At 48.0% G+C, this 17,576-nt stretch overlaps 1 protein-coding gene across 1 annotated transcript in view; it reads left to right on the forward strand.

Annotated features, from left to right (window-relative positions):
• HSPA12A (heat shock protein family A (Hsp70) member 12A) overlaps positions 1-17,576 on the forward strand; it is a 392,947-nt gene that overhangs the window by 337,153 nt on the left and 38,218 nt on the right. Inside the window, exon 8 of the mRNA XM_069611919.1 lies at positions 6,377-6,463. Coding sequence (XP_069468020.1) covers positions 6,377-6,463 — 87 coding nt within the window. The remainder of the gene's footprint in view (positions 1-6,376; positions 6,464-17,576) is intronic.

The following is a 17,576-nucleotide window of genomic DNA, read 5'->3' on the forward strand; positions in this document are numbered from 1 at the left end:
TTCCTAAAGAGTGAAGGGGGACGGGGATTTCCAGGGGAACTGGAGGGGCAGCTTTGGGATCCTAGTTCTAGGAATTCAGTCTGAGAAATGTGAGTGAAGGAGGAGAGGATCGGCAGAGTGGCCGGCGGGGGAGGGCTGAGACAGGATGAGAAGGAGAAGAAAGCGAAAAGGATGATGATTCTTTGTTGGTGATGGAGTGGTGTCTTTCGATAGCAATGTGGTCTGACAGGGCATCGCAGAAGGTTTGGGAGTCGGGTGGGGCTTCAAGTCTTGACTTCATCGATGATCCTGTGGAGTTCCCTGCTAGGGTTACGGGAGTTCGAGATTCGGTTTCTGAATAAGGATCTTTTAGCTTTCCTAATTCCATTTCTATAGACCCCCGTCTGTCTGACCTGAGTGGCTCTGTGTTTGTGCATGGGGTTGGCCCGGCAAGGGTGCTGTAGGTGGGTTTTAAGAGATTTGAGGGAGGGTGTGTACCATGTGGGATCAGGGCTCGACCTCTGCAGGGCGTATCTCATCAGTGTGAGAGGAATGAGTGCATTGGCGAGCCATTGGTCGGAAAGTTCAATAGAGGGAGGTTCTTCATGGGGTGTTATGGCTGGGAGGGAGCATAGAAGGGGTTGGGGATTATAATGACTTTATTCCAGAGAGGTACAGGGGAGGAAGAGGAGGAGCTGGGGAGATGCGGAAAGAGGGGAAGAGGAAGGAGGTCAGGAGGGAGAAGAAGATGGCAGAGTAGTTGGTCCAGATTTGAGGACAGGTGGCAGGGTGGAGATCAAGTCTGTGGAGCTGAATAAGGTGTCATGGGTCTGACCTGTTATGTGCGTGGGATGTGATATCACTTGCAGTCGGGTCATGTTCAGAGCTTCCGTGTTATCGATGAGTGGACGGGTCAAAGGGTTGGAGGGAATGTAAAACCAGATGTTGAACTCTCCTAATATGGTACGGGATGGGTGCAAAGTCAGGATGGCTGATCCAGAGTCACTTAGGGAGTCTGCAAAGTTTCTATAGGAGCCAGGAGGTCTGTAAAGGATTGAGAGGTAGTGGATGACAGAGGGAGAGAGTATCATTTTTACTACTAATGATTAGCTCCCAGTGTTGCAGGGTTGTTTCTCTGTGTCGAAGACTGAGAGGTGTCGTTTGTGAAGGATGGCTAATCCTCCAGCTCTGATGCACCTATTGTGAAGGATCAGGGTGTAGCAAAGTGGGGAAGGCCTCGTGTGCGATGGGTTCCAAGTGGACGGTGAACCAGGTTTCAGTGATGAAGAGGCTGTCTGGGTTTTCATCAGTGGTAAAGTAAAATATGTTGTGTTTGTTTTTGGAGAAACATCTGGTGTTGATGAGGGTGCAGTAGAAGCAGGTACGGTTTGATAGTGAGGTGAGGTCTTGGAGTGGGAGGAGGTATCAGTGTTTTTGCAGAGGAGAGGGGAGGTGATGGGTAGGAGGTCTATCAGAGAGGCAGCAGAGGGGTGTGCTTGGGATGGATCGGAGGGTGGTGGGTGATGAGGGTGATTTGGAGGTTAGGGGAGTGGCTTTTGGTGGAGGCAGAACATGGGGGAAGGTGAGGTTCAGAAAAGGGGGTATGGGTTGAAGGTGGGGGTTTGGGTGGTTTTGGAGGGGAGTGAAAGAGAGATAGGACAGGGTTGGGAGTTGGAGGGGAGGACAAGATGGTGTATGTGAGGGGATCATGGGGGGGGTCTTGGCCGGAGCTGAGCAGAGGATTGAGGGTGTGATGTCCTCCAGAGGATGTGGCCTTTGAGTTTAGGGTAGTGTCTGGGAGCCAATGGTGTGTGCATGTGTGTGTGTGTAGGAGTGAATGTTGAATGTGGTGTGTTGGCCAAGGTGGCTCGAGCTATGCTGGGGGAAGGGAAATATGATTAGGGATGATGGGAGAGGGGGGGGTTATGAAGTGGAGAGTGGAGAAAGGTGCCGGGGTGAGGAGTGTGGGTGGAGGTGTGTAGGGAGATGAGGGGGGATGGGCTGGAGGGTAGAGTGGCAGATAGCGTCGATGTTCTGGTATCTGGCCCACCAGTGTGCAGCTCTATTCTGGGAAGTGTGATGTGCACTTACGGAAGGGACCTGTGAGATGGGGGGGGGTTTGTGGGGTGTGTGAGGAGGGAGGAGGAGCACTGGATAGAGTGGGGTGGATATAGACAAGGGGTGTGCATGCAAGGATGTTTGGGGGGTGGGGCGCAAAAGGAGAGGGATGAAGTTTGACAGAGAAGGTCATTGGTCTGGATTCTGGAATGCCTGCATGCAGCTCCATTCTTGGATGTGTGAGGCATGATGGGAAGCTATAATTGGGAATAAAGCCTGGATTGCAGCTAGATTTTAAACAAGAACAGTGTCTGAATATGTAGATAGATTCACAATAACAGTGCCTTAAAAATGCAGATGGAATTGAACAAGAACAGTGCCTGAAAATGCAGTTGGAATTAAACGGGAACAGCGCCTGAAAACTGTTGGCATTGCCAATGCTTGTTCTCTTGTGTGACTTAATTGACCTTTGCTTGATCATCTTTGTTGCGACAGCAGAGACCACTTCATGCAGGTTTCTTGTGACCCCATAGGCTGTGCTTTACGGCGCACTTATTTGTATTGCCTAGTAGAGCGGGGTGTGCTAATAAATATACCCACACTGCCACCCAGTGGTTAGAGCGGTCTAAAGTTATAAGAACAGCATACATTTCTGTCTGTTGAAAAGAAGTGTCATCACAAAGGTTTAAAGGAGAAATTCAAAGGTCAGCATTATTATTGTTGCGATTATTATTACTATAATAATAGAAATAATGTATTTCTTATATAGTGCTGCACACCCATAGGTGTCAGAGCGCTGAAATAACAGAAGACATTCTTATCCCACAGGGTGGTACTCATTTTATTGGCCTCGGATGGATGAAAGGCTGAGTTGACCCTCATTCAATATCCTGAGTTCTTGCTAACGTGTTTCGAACTTAAATAATGGTACTTCAAATAATAACTATTTGAATAATAGTTACAGTCAGAAATCCAGCCATCTTCTCTGCCTCGTCTGTCTCTCTCAAGCATTGCAAATAAAACTGCCCTTTGTTCAGTTCTGGAAGTTTGCAAGTGCCCTGCAACTCTTGCCACTAAACCAAGAAAGTAATTGATCAGACCGTTCCATTTTTAAGAACTGGAGTGTGCGAGAATGATCATACTTCTCCAGTCCAAAAGGCTATACTTTCTGTTGGATAATGTTTCCTACGCAGGGATGTACAGCATCACATCGGTATCTTTAGGTTAATATGTAAATATGGAGTGAAGCCCTCACTGTGTGTTGTGTGGATATCACAAGTCGCCCAGGGGTTATTTCATGAGGTTGAGGAACTCAAAGGTGAATTAAAATATTATTTTCATGTCTCGTGGGGGTATTTCATCCCATATACTTAGGGCTATATCAGAGGTCTGGCGGTATCCAGCTCGTAATTCCGCTGGGATACTGCCAGTGTAAATTGCGTTACCGCAACTCATTATGGCGCTATTAGCGCTGGATCCCGACTTGTGGGGGGGGGGGCAGGGAGGAGTGTGGTGGTGGCTGTAAGTCCCCATTCCCATCGGATCTATTGGACCCATTGCGACATTCTGGGCGCTATTACCATGGTGCAATTTGCGCAGCTGGAATAGTGCCGCAAATGGGTGGAAAGGGGAGGGTTTTACCTCCAGCAAAAATCTGAAGATAACCCTCCTATTTTCCACCCAAACTCGGGATTGGGCAGATCGGTAATGCGATGTTAATAGCATAATCACTGCGTTTTTACTGCTCCGCCCAACTTCTGATGACCCCCATAGTTCTTTAAGGATATCTGTGCATTCGGGATCGCAGTCCGTCCTCTTCTAAAATTCTGCAGCACTGGTCAAGATATCTTCCATTTTCTAATATGTAGAACAATGGCCCTCATTACGACTACGGCGGTAGCCGTGCTAGTAATTACCGACACGGCTGTCGCCTGAGTCGTTTTGTTTACCAGCAGCCGGCAATGTGGATGTACCGGAGCATTCCAGCCACGGCAGAACCAGTACATCCCCATTGCCGGGTGCCGGTAGTTATTACTGCCCATTCCCATTTCAGCTCCATAGGGAATGGGGAGGCCGGATGCACCGGCACCGTTAATAACGTTGCGGGTGCATGTGTCAAAGTCTGCTCGCGGGTGCCGGTCCGCCCCCAAAACAAGTCAGACTTGGCGGGCGGAAAGGCACCCGCGAGCAAAACTCGTAGTTTGTCAGTCCGGTAAAAACAGTGCCAGTAGCTTACCGGCACCATTGTTACCAGACTGGCAAACTTGTAACGAGGCCCAATGTGTGCTCTGTTAAGGTTGCCAACCAAAAAAATTGTTTAAATTCTTTTTTTTTACTCTGATTTTGGTTGTTCGTACTCAGCCCTACACATACAAACAAAGACAAATAATGACATATCAAAGTTAAAACAATCACAATCCTCCATTACATAGAAATAATTGGTCCATTAAAAGGAAAAGAAAACAAGAACAATGTAAAGGGAAATAAAATCAGGAAAAATAAAATCAAAAGGCAGTTTCCTGTGTGCTGCAAGGAATGGAAGCATTGTATGCAGGTTTAATACAAAACAATGTAAACGCTATTTTGTTTGGTTTAAAAGTAAGTTTTTAAAACACAGTTGACCTGTGTTAAACCGCAGCAGTGAACTGAATAAACACACCTCCATGAAGGTCTCCATATCAAGCAATGGCTGCACACTGTCACAGACCCCTTCAGGAGTAACAATCTAAAAGAGAAAAAAAATCTTTAAAACTGGGCCCAAGCTTGATTCAAAGCTTTGGTGGCAGTTGGAACTCTGCGCTGTGATACCGCGGACAACACCTTTGTGACTTCACAGCCCAACTGGGTTAGTATGAGGATAGCACAGGGGCAACGCGCAAGTCTTGGAAGCAAGACCACGCAGAGCCCGGATCCGCGCTTAAAAACCACGTTATAAAAAAACAATTAAAATACATGAAATAAAAGGAGTGATTCCATTTTCATGTTGCAGGCGAGTAGTGATGTCACACCGAGCCTGCAGCAGCTTTTGCAAGCGTCTATGTATGTTCATGTTACACTCTGCTCATCCCCACCATAGTGGTCTTACAGCGCAAGTGCATACCCAAAAGGTGGCCTGCTCTGCCCCCGCCCAGGGTGAACAGACTGTGGTCTGTAGAAGGAAGGAACTGCAAAGGGGAGAGAAAGGCCTAAGATGGACACAGCATGATGGATATATGAACTACTGGAGATATTTGAGTTGGGTGATATTGTATTTCTCACTGTGTAGCACTAACTAAGGCCCAATTCCTTTTTTATTATTAAATGGGGCTGACCTCTTTTTCTTTTCTTCAATGTGATGAAGGACTGTTGTATGTTGTGGTTGAATCTGGGATGAAAGGGAGCTGTTCTATTGCAGTCTTGTCTTGTCACTGGCCTGGAGTGCTTGCCATCAGAATGTTGATGCATGAATGCAGCTCAGGAGAATGTTGTGTGGCTCTGTGAGTGAATGTTCTAGGAGTGTCAATGAGTGCAGCTCAGGAGAATGTTGAGTGGATCTGTGAGTGAATGTTCTAGGAGTGCCAATGAGTGCAGCTCAGTAGAATGTTGAGTGGATCTGTGGGTGAATGTTCTAGGAGTGCCAATGAGTGCAGCTCAGGAGAATGTTGAGTGGATCTGTGAGTGAATGTTCTAGGCGTGTCAATGAGTGCAGCTCAGTAGAATGTTGAGTGGATCTGTGAGTGAATGTTCTGAGTGTGTCAGTTGGGGGCCTGAGCTGGGATGATAGGATGGCCGATGGGTCTGCTCCTTTATATCTGGCGTACTTACCCATCCCTGTCCCTGTCCAGTCATCATTGTCACTGTATATACTCGAGAGTAACAGGATTATGTACATACTCTATAATAAAGCTCCACCTGGACCAATCTGAGACTCCACAACTGGTCTGTGTCTGAGTTTTGAGCCGAGTGACTACAAAGAGACTTTACTACAAGGACCTCACTTTTGGTGGGGAGCTAATTACAGTTTATATGTCACTACAGGTTCTTTTCATTGTAAAAGCGAACACCTGCCCACACAGAGCCTGTTTTGCCTTTGGCTGATCCCTCGTGCAAGGCTTTGACCTAGATCCGGGAGCCAGAACCAGACCCAGAGCCCCTACCCCTGCCCCAGAAAAGGCTACATTACTAGAGACACCTATGGGCAAAGCTGTGTAATTGGAGGCATTTGCACGGATTTCAGCGAACGCACCACTTGTTCTAACTGAGCCATTTTCTGTCCCCCTCTCCATGTTCTTTCTGCATGCGAGTTAACCCCTCGATTCATGCCTTTTAACCCCCTTCATCTCTTTCTGTCCGTCGCTAGCCAAGGAGCACATTCGGCGTAACCGGCAGAGTCGAACCTTCCTGGTGGAGAATGTCATAGGCGAGCTCTGGTCCGAACTGGAGGAAGGTACTGTGCCCAGTCCTCTCCTGCATGCTCTTATTTATTTTAACATTTATAAAGCACACTAAACCCTCTTCCTGGTTTATTGTCTAGGGCAGTGCAAAAGAAAAACCTGCAAACCGTACATGTTCTGGTGCATTTTTTATTTTTTTTTTAAAGTCTACACCGCAATTATTTAAAAAGAAAATCAAAAATGTATGTGCTTTCAAAATAACACCTTTTTGCTTATGACTTACATTTTGAAATGGCAGGGCTCTTCAAATTGCCTGGTTTTTCATCAGAACACTTTTTAAAATGTGTGTGGCTCTCTAAATGGTTTCCCTTTCAAAATGGCTGCCTCCTGAAAGACAACGGCCCTTTAAAAATGGCGGTCTTCACAAATAGCTGACATTTTGAAATGGATACCTTCCTCCATATGACTGCCACTTTAAAATGAACTCCTTTTCCAAACACCTTGTCTTTCTAAAGAGTTGCCATGGATCACCTGATGTAGTGCTTACAGGGTATGTTGGTCAATGTTCAGAGGTTGTGTGCCTTTTCCACAAAAGAAGGGCTAGCTGACCACATTAGAGTTGCCAGATGACTCCATGCCAGGAGGGACTTGGTGCCAGTACTGGCTTTCACTACTCAATGGGTCCCAGCTATTTGACATGCAAGTGCTGCCCCATTCTGATTTTTAGTTCAATTGCAATGCACTTTAGGAGGAGTCCCACAGTCTGATACTCTTAGCCCCCCTTCGCCCCCCCGACCCCCTCAACAACACCAGCTCTTCTGGATTAGCACTAACAATTGGAATGCCTTCCATTCATAATCACTGACTCCAAATGTATTTTTGTGGGTAATCTGTAAACATGGAATGGATTTACAAACCCAGGATCGGACTTGGAGATGCTTCACCTAGAACAGAAGTCTGCAACCCTTGGCTCTCTGGGTTGTATTCTACCTCGACGTCCCTGATGCCTACCATTAATTGTTCTAGCTAGGGCTCATGGGAGTTGGTAGTCCCAAAAAAAACGAAGCGCCAAAGTGCTCTGCATCCATCTAATTTCTGCAGGCACTTGGTACTAAGTGGGGGGGTCTCACACTTAGGCTTTCACTGCTCAGGTTCTAGCTAGGGCAGAAGTCTACACCCCTAGGGTTCTCCAGATGTTTCAGACTATGACCCATATGGATTCACACACATTACTCTGCTGACTAGGGCTGATGGCAGGTGTAGCCCCAAATGCCTGGGCCTTTCTGCAGGTCCTCTGTGCTGATTTGGGGGGAGGTCGACTACACTTAGGCTATCACTACTGCTGCCCTACATAGGCCAGGGACCTTCAATCTATGATTCCAGATATTCTGGACTGAGATTCCCATGGTCCCTCACCATGGACTATTAGGGCTGATGGGAATTGTAGTCCATATCTGGCGAGCCAAAGCTCTCAGCGTCTGGCCCTGCTTGCAGGCCCTCGGTGCTAAGCGGGGGCGCTGGGGCAGTCAGTCACACTTAGTCTTCTAGTGACTGAAGAATGCTCTTGTAGAGGGTCACCAGAGCACGGACATGTTTCTGACATCTACCATGTGGCAACTGATGGGCAGATCTTCGGAATGACAGCCACCTGGGATCTGAGTGTCCTCGTCATAGGAAAAGAAGCACTGGGGAGAGGTATTGGTGAGATTTAATTTGTCGATTTTAGGTTTGGCCAAAACACTTAATGACAATCCCTACTCTTTTATAAACTGACACTGCAGCAGTGTTCACACGCATACTTTGGTAATAATGACAGTTTACATATTGCACGTAACAAACTCAATTGACGGTGCGTTCTTTGTAGGTTTTATCCTTTAAGAACAAATTAGTATTCATTTTCTCGACCTCTGAAATGTGCGGAGGCTTAAATCAGCCTTGGTGGGATGTTGCCGTACGATTACACGCGCAACACCAGTACTAGGGCTCAACCAACTGAGCTGCTTTCTCGGCTACCCTACCTCCAAAACCATCAGCCACTCTCTGAAACACCAGTCGATTAAGTCAATTATACCAAGTCACTGTTTTCTTCACTTTATTTCGGATTAATTAAATCCATAAAAGCACACAATTTATCACATATGCAGCGTGCTTAAAGTGGGCCGGGGACTGCCGGGGCTGGGCCCCGGCAGTCTCCAAAAAGTGGGACTGAGCCGGGGCCCTGCCGGGGCCCCGTCCTACAGCAACATTGGCGGGAATCGCGGGATGCATTATCCCGTCGCGGCCGCAGCCGTGACGGGAGAGGCGCCTGCCATGAAGTCAGGCGATCTGACAAAAGTGGCAGCCAACCACAGCGACGCTGTGACTGGCTGCCACTTACGTCAGTCATAGTAACTGCATCTGGTGACCCCTCGCGCAAGAGGTCACCAGAGGCAGTTACTGTCCCTTTGTTTCCCCAGGTCGCTGAGGTGTCTTTAACCCCCGGTGAACCTGGGGATTCCTCAACATATTTCGAGGTTTATAAAAGATGGCTTGAAAAGTACACATTTCAAGCCATCTTTTATAAAGCTTTGCCGATGGACAATTTTGTCCGTAGTCAACGCTTTATAAAAGATGGCTTGAATTGTGTACTTTTCAAGCCATCTTTTATAAACCTGAAATGTTTAAAAAAGATGGCCTGAAAACTAGGCAAACCGTAGGGTATGCACGCAAATATATATAAATGTTATATATTTGTGTGCTACCTTACTATGGTTTGTGTACTTTGCAAGCCATCTTTTATAAACGTAGAAATATGTTACATATTTCTATGTTTAGAAAAGATGGCTTGCAAAGTACACAAACCATAGTAAGGTACGCACACAGATATATAACATTTATATATATTTGTGTGTTTACCCTACGATTTGCCTACTATTTAGGCCACGCCCCTCCCACAAGCCACGCCCCCAATGAGGACCCGCCCCCTCGATTTCTTACCCCACTAAAGCCCTGCATATGCTACAATTTCTAAATTAGAATTCTCAGAGTTTTGTAGAGGGGTAGCCTGGCGAGATCTCGTCGTCCCGCACGAGATCCCGCGAGACTACAGTGCCAATGTGCGCGTGCCTCGGCGCACGCAGGGAAAAAGGACAGCAGAGCCCAGGGAGAGAGCAGGCGCTCCTCCCCACCCCTCCTGCTCAGAGGCCTGGCCCTCATTTATATACACACATGTATCTGAATGTAGGCATGCCACTTACCCTCATCAGAGACAGTGCGAGGCAATATTCACCAGACTGGGCAAATATAATATCTCACCTGTGTGTGTATTTTTCTATGCACAATTAAACCCTTTACAATCATCTGGTGGGAAGCTGCACTTGAGGCCACTTACAGGTGTATACAATTAATACATACATTCGTTCAAACTGATCAGGTGTTTTGCACATATAGTAAACGTCTTAATATGAAATGCAGACTATACCGTGACAAGATATCGCTGAAATCATGAGCGGTCATGTCCCTTAACCCAGAAATGTCCCCCCAGGTGACTCTGCCAAACTTCCCGTGAATGGTATTCACAAGTAAGAAAATGTTATCTTTTCAAGGTTACTTACCTTTATTTATCTATTTTATGTCTTGTTTGGCGTCAGATGCCCGCAGGCCTCAGGACGCACAAGTGATGTGAGGCAAGAGGTCAGCTTCATCCCAGGCGGGACTTGCCCCGAGTGGGCAGATTAAGAGAAATCCCAGTCGAGGAGTTTTGTTTTTTTTTAGCCAGACGGCTCTTTCATAGGTCCATATTTCCCCTTGCTACATGTGTAAGCGATGGTGCACGCTAGTGTCATGGGCCACGTATTGCACACTCCCCCCGGCCTTACCTCATATGTTACCCTCAATGACATGTACAGCCCTCCGTTGCTTCCTTGGTCGGTGTGCCAGTCGCATCCCAAGACTTTAGGAGATGTAACCCCAATATCATCTGGTTTTTCCGTCTCCTTGGAACGAGCTGGTGCACTTTGCTTGGAGGGTACTTGATGAGCTTGGTGTTTTCACATCTCCTTCATGCCCCCCACCCCCTGCCCCTCTTCTGGACGGGGCAGATTGATTATTGCTTGTAAAGGTCATTAAAACGAGTGTTTTCCAAGCCTTGTTGTCTGCTAAATGCCTTGACGACGATGGTGGTGTGTTGTGCAGTAATAACATCGCGGTAAAAAGTAGTCTGTAAAAAAGAATTGCGGTTTGTCCCAGTAAAGGTGTACGCATTACACGTAGGGGGTGGCCCCCACCCCCCTAAATTTGTAAAATGTGCCCGTGCTTTGCGGATCGTGTGCCCCGCATCCATTTCATTGTGGCGGCAAAATCGGACTTTTTGCCAATTTCTTGTGAAAAGGGCCATTTTTGTCATGATTTTAACACATGGAACCGGTGGTGTGATGTACTGATGGCCTAGTAATGGCGGCCGTGTGATCCGGGGGTAATGGGGGCCTAGGAGCACAGCTGTGATTACTGCGACACAGGCTTAGCTTTGTGTTGCTCAGCTGTTGTTGGGCACATGTGCGAGTCCAACATATATGAGCACTGCAGGGAGTGAGAGTGGGCGCTCAAGGGCTTTATTTGCAGTGTCAGGAGCCGGTAAGGTGTGCTCTGCCGTGGGTAAGGTATTTCTGCTCTTCTGGTCTCTGTGCTGGATTTTCTTTTGCACTGGGGCAGAGGCTGGAAGCTGCAGCCCTCTATATGTTTTGAACTACGAATCCTGCGACCTTTCACCATTTCAAATAACCCATACTGGCTAGGGCTGATGGGAGTTGCAGTCCAAAACCGCTGGTGAGGCAAAGGTTGCATATTCCTGCATCATGGGGAGGAAGTTGATAAGGTGTAAACATTGGGAAGTGTAGGATAGTGTCTCACTCTCTTCGTTTTACAGAAGGACATTCACTCACCAAAGGAACGCATGCATAAAAACTGTCTTGGGCCACAAAGAGGATGTCCTTAACAGGACGCGAAGCACGATCTGCATTAGTGATGGATTTCTGCTCAATCTGGATCTGAACCAAAAGGAGAGCCTCTCTGCTGCGTTTCACACAACAGGCTTTGATATCCTAGTTGCTAGACTTTTTAATGTGGCAGGTGTCGAATAAAGCACTGGTCTGGCTTCGCTCCTTCTTGACAGATCGTCGTCAAAGTGTTAAGTTGTGAAATGTTATATCTACGGAAACCCGGGTACACTGTATAGTTCCATAAGGCTCTTCCCCGTCCCCAATTCTTTTTGGCATTTACATACAACCATTGATGAGAATTTTCTTGAGGTTTAATCTGTCTTACCACTCCTACGCAGAAGACACTCGGCTATACCTGCGGATCACAGACCCCACAGTGCAGCTAGAACATATTTCTAATTGCACAATGGACGACCTTGAATAGACTCCAACTCGGAAATCATACATATGGGTCCAAAAGGCTTTATGAAGCAACCAGAGGCCGCTGCTCCACCACCGCACCTGTTTGGTCCACCTTCTACCTACGCTCCCAGGGTCAAGGATCGAGGATGTCACTGGCAGTGCGATATGGGCTGTAATTCTCCAATCAGTATCACGGGTCAGAGTGTATGTGATACTATCCACTACTTCCTTCAGCTCTCCCGATCCTGCAGCTGTCCCAGTAGAGGTCGCTTCGCTGGTGAACTCCGTTAAACTATGCGAATGCCACGCTAATAAACATCCCTAAATATCAGCTTCAACGACAATACGTTGCCAAAATGCGGCATTCGGGCCGATATTGCTTTACTCCAGCGTCAAACCATCGAATCTCATTACACTGGCTGGCTGTCAGTCAACAGATCGACTTTAAAGTCCTATGCCTGATGTGCAAATGCATGACTGCACTAGCTCCCTCGTATCCTGGCAACAGGAGTTCGCTTTACCAGCCTATGAGATCACTTCAGTCTGGGGAAAAGAAATTAGCATACCCGTATCCCGCCAGGTTCAAAGAGGGGATAGGCAGATCTTTGTACACGGACCTAGATTTTGGAATTCATTGCTCCAGGGACTAAGGAACATCACCTCCCTACTTTTATTTTGTAAAACTATGAAAACCTTACTTTCCCAATGATTTACCTAGACTTTTTTCATTTCGAATATGTCCCACCACAACTACTCTCCGCCTCCCACCACTGCTAATCTCCTGCATGCACAGTACTACTCTCCTCCTCCCACCACTGCTACTCTCCTGCATGCACAGTACTACTCTCCTCCTCCCCATCACTGCTACTCTCCTGCATGCACAGTACTACTCTCCTCCTCCCCATCACTGCTACTCTCCTGCATGCACAGTACTACTCTCCTCCTCCCATCACTGCTACTCTCCTGCATGCACAGTACTACTCTCCTCCTCCCCATCACTGCTACTCTCCTCCTCCCACCACTGCTACTCTCCTGCACGCACAGTACTACTCTCCTCCTCCCCATCACTGCTACTCTCCTCCTCCCACCACTGCTACTCTCCTGCATGCACAGTACTACTCTCCTCCTCCCCATCACTGCTACTCTCCTCCTCCCATCACTGCTACTCTCCTGCATGCACAGTACTACTATCCTCCTCCCCATCACTGCTTCTCTCCTGCATGCACAGTACTACTCTCCTCCTCCCACCACTGCTACTCTCCTGCATGCACAGTACTACTCTCCTCCTCCCACCACTGCTACTCTCCTGCATGCACAGTACTACTATCCTCCTCCCATCACTGCTACTCTCCTGCATGCACAGTACTACTCTCCTCCTCCCACCACTGCTACTCTCCTGCATGCACAGTACTACTCTCCTCCTCCCACCACTGCTACTCTCCTCCTCCCACCACTGCTACTCTCCTGCATGCACAGTACTACTATCCTCCTCCCATCACTGCTACTCTCCTGCATGCACAGTACTACTCTCCTCCTCCCACCACTGCTACTCTCCTGCATGCACAGTACTACTCTCCTCCTCCTCCCACCACTGCTACTCTCCTGCATGCACAGTACTACTCTCCTCCTCCCACCACTGCTACTCTCCTGCATGCACAGTACTACTCTCCTCCTCCCACCACTGCTACTCTCCTGCATGCACAGTACTACTCTCCTCCTCCCACCACTGCTACTCTCCTGCATGCACAGTACTACTCCTCCTCCCCATCACTGCTACTCTCCTGTATGCACAGTACTACTCCTCCTCCCCATCACTGCTACTCTCCTGCATGCACAGTGCTACTCTCCTCCTCCCACCACTGCTACTCTCCTGCATGCACAGTACTACTCTCCTCCTCCCACTGCTAATCTCCTCCACACAAAATACGAATCTCCTCCAACTGCTACTACTCTCCTCCCACCACCACCACTACTCTCCTCCTCCCACCACGATTACTCTCTTCCTCCCACCAGTACTACTCTCCTCCACCCACATTCACTACTACTCTCCTCTACTACTCTCCTCCTCCCACCACTGTTACTCTCTTCCTCCCACCAGTACTACTCTCCTCCACCCATATTCACTACTACTCTCCTCTACTATTCTCCCCCTCCCACCACTGTTACTCTCTCCCTCCCACCAGTACTACTCTCCTCCACCCACATTCACTACTACTCTCCTCTACTACTCTCCTCCACCTACCACTGGTACTCGCCTCCTCCTCCTATCACTGCTACCGTACACCTCCCACCACTACGACTCCCCTCCTCCTCCCACCACCACTACTCCCCTCCTCCCACCACTCTCATTGTTTTCCTCCCACCAGTACTACTCTCCTCCACCCACCTTCACTGCTACTCTCCCCCTCCCACTACTAGTACCCTTCTACTCCCCTCACTATTACTCAAACACCCGTCTTTCACCCAGTACCATTCACTTCTTACATTAACTTTTACTCACTTGCCACACACACAAACACACACACACACTAAAACTGCAAACCCACTTTCACTCCTAAGCCACGGTATTACCCAATTTGATCTACTGCCAAATTGACCTACTCCTAATTGACTGCATTTCTTGGGTCAAATTCGTTAGGCCAATTGGAACATTTGAATTAATAGATGTGGGGTTGTGTAAGTAAATAGATTAAGGTGGGGGGAAGTTGAGAGGGGGTGGGAGGTCTCCCCCCGCATTGGGAGGGGGGGCGGCTGGAGATTCTCCCCTCGCAGTAGGTCAAAATAATTTGTCCTCAAAAAAATTAGGTCAATTCGACCGTAGGTTATTGTCTTTTCGTCAAACAATCCATATCCTAAACCAATAACTCACCTGCTCCAACAATCTCCTCCACAAGCTGCTGCTTACTCTTTCCTCCCGCTGGTTTCTTGGTTGTCCTCCACCTCTGATTTCACTTGAAAACCCACACTTCCTCTTTCCTGTTTTTTGGTTTAAATCTCGCTCCCTCTGTGGGGATTGCCCTCCTTTCCTTACCCATCTGTGCTCCTCTTCCCTTTCCGGGGTGTGTCTGTGCAGGGGAAAAGTCTTCAATGGATGACTAAGCTCCGCCCAGGTTTGTGGTCCATTCCTGTGGATCATTTTGGTAGGTTTGGGTGGGTTTCCCCCTCTCTTTCCCCAGTGGTCTAGAGTCCCTTTATCAGATGGTGCATGCTGGCTGTTGGAGCCTGCCCTGCTTGCAACATGGCTTTCCCTGATGCTTTAGTATGTAGCTGCAGCAGCCGTCTCTTTTTCGGGTCGGTGCATGGCTGTGCTCGCGTCTATGTGGTGTTGTGGCGGCCCATCTTACCTTCTCTTCACGACTCTGAGAAGGATGCTCTGGTGCTGGTTTGCTCACTTGGCCTTTGTTGATGTGCCCCGCCATCGCTCTGGGGCTTCCTGTATATAAAGACAAACACTGGCAAACGTCTGAACGAAGAGACGCGGCTGGAGATAAAGGTCTGCAAAGACACAAGCTGGTTCAGGCTCTCTTATTGGAGTTTCTCTCAAAGATAGGGCTGGCTCTGGATTGCCCCCTTAATCTCCCACCAACACCTCGGGAGGATAGCTCAGGGGCAACGTGCTTGACTTGGAGGCAAGATGGTACAAAGCAACACAGGTTCGATCCCCGGCCACTTTAACCTCCTGGTGGCCCAGGCTAGTGACCAGATTGTCCAGGGCCATCCAGAGATACAGCAAGCTGTAGCTGTCGACGCTGTATCACACATTTTTCTGTAGCTACTTTTTGGCCAAATTTAAACAAACCGCTTGACAGATGAACACCATATTTGTGAAAGCAGACTTTCAAGACCAGACCATCGCTTCTCAGGAACATTTGGTGCAAATTACTTGAGCGGTTCGGGCGGTGGACGGGCAGAATTCCCCCCTAAAATGTTGCCCACCCAGATGAAACCGCATGCAAGTACCCTAAAAAAAATAGTATGGTCTATAGTTTTGAGGAACGTTTTTTGTGGATTTGTCAAATAGTGGCAAAGTTATAGGCACCCCAAAATGGCCTTTTCCTATGGGGTGTAAGACTTAACCATGATTGCTATCGCCGTCCCTGTATGTACACATGTCCACAGGTTAGCAAACCATGCATATGTTTGTGAACCCTGCAAAATGTAACGGTTTATTGAGAAGCCACCCTCAACACGGGGAGTTCCTGCCCTCCCCACTCACGTGGTTATGCAACAAAATGATTAACAGATTCTTTTTTTAGCCCCATCTCAGACACATATCAAGCCCCTTTGATTCCTCTCCCCTGAGCTAACAATGAGCCAAGAATCAGGCTGGTGTCCGGGAAATATATTGGTATTTATTTAAATTAACAATAATAGAAATTAGCACGAAAATATCAAAAACACCACTTTATCCATGGCACAACCCAACCAACTTCTCTCAGCATAAATAAATCACACAAGTGAGTTAAAAAGAACAGAATAACACGTGTACACTTACCTGAACATGAGGAGTAGGGTTTGCAGGGAGTCCCCCTCTCCTCATGTAACTGCGGCCTCAGGGGGTGGGAGGGGTTCCCCCAATGGAGGCAGGGGAAAAATATTGCCCAGGCCCCCGTTTTGAATGAACGGTCAAAACGAGGCACCGAGCAGTTTTACTGCGGGCAGTCTGCCCGCCAACAAAACATTCACGGGCAGATCATAAGGATCCCGTTTTTTACAGGTGGGAGGGGGCATTTATTTTCTATAGTACACGGCCCCATTATTAACCCTTTAATTACTTGGTGTTGGTCTTGCACCGACACTGATGCCAGAGGTCTTCCAATTGTTCATATGTTGAATACATGTAGAATCGGGCAAAGTAGGCAATAGAAACTCCACCAAGATACAATTTGCCATGGCTGTCTCGTGGCTTAACATAAGTGCCACCGTGCAGGCAGTTGACCTCTTTCCTGTGTTCGATCCCAGCGATAGACTGAAACATCCCGCAAGAAATGGCTACTGATCAGGTCAGGGCTGTGAATTGCCACAGAGGGTTCAGAAAAAAGGGATCTGCAATGATTGGAACAGCTTTCATTAAATGCTGCAGCGACAGCTGGACTTCTGCTACGTGCGTTCTCTTTAGCTGCACGTGACGTCACAACGCATGCGTTATTACAGTTCATCCATAACAGATCCGCAGAGATGCCCCAAATAGGCTGTGTTCAGACCGTCCTTTACAGATTCCTATACAGATGTTGCAGGTGTCCATGTGTTGTAGAGAGGCTCGGACTGGCCTACAGGGCAATAGGGCAATGGTGTCCATGTGTTGTAGACAGGCTCGGAAATCCCACAGGGCAATGGCGTCCATGTGTTGTAGACAGGCTCGGACTGGCCTGTAGGGCAATGACGTCCATGTGTTATAGAGAGGCTTGGACTGGCCTACAGGGCAATGGTTTCCATGTGTTGTAGACAGGCTCGGAAATCCCACCGGGCAATGGTGTCCATGTGTTGTAGAGAGGCTTGGACTGGCCTACAGGGCAATGGTTTCCATGTGTTGTAGACAGGCTCTCACAGGCCTATAGGGCAATAGGGCAATGCCCGAACGAAAAACGCAAAATGCTGGTGTGGCCTTTTTTTTTGGTCTAAGAGTGCCACTTTTTTGCCCAATTTGGGCCAGTTTAATGAGTTACTTCACCATGCGGCTGGTAGTTTTGACCATTGTTGCTGAATAAATATTCTTTAAATTGCACCACCTTTTATCAAAGAACTCTCCCTTGGGTGCTACTCAGTCTGTCGCAAAAGCAATGAATCC

This window comes from Ambystoma mexicanum, chromosome 8 (assembly GCF_040938575.1).
Source record: "Ambystoma mexicanum isolate Mex_15411 chromosome 8, UKY_AmexF1_1, whole genome shotgun sequence".
Lineage (NCBI taxonomy): Eukaryota > Metazoa > Chordata > Amphibia > Caudata > Ambystomatidae > Ambystoma > Ambystoma mexicanum.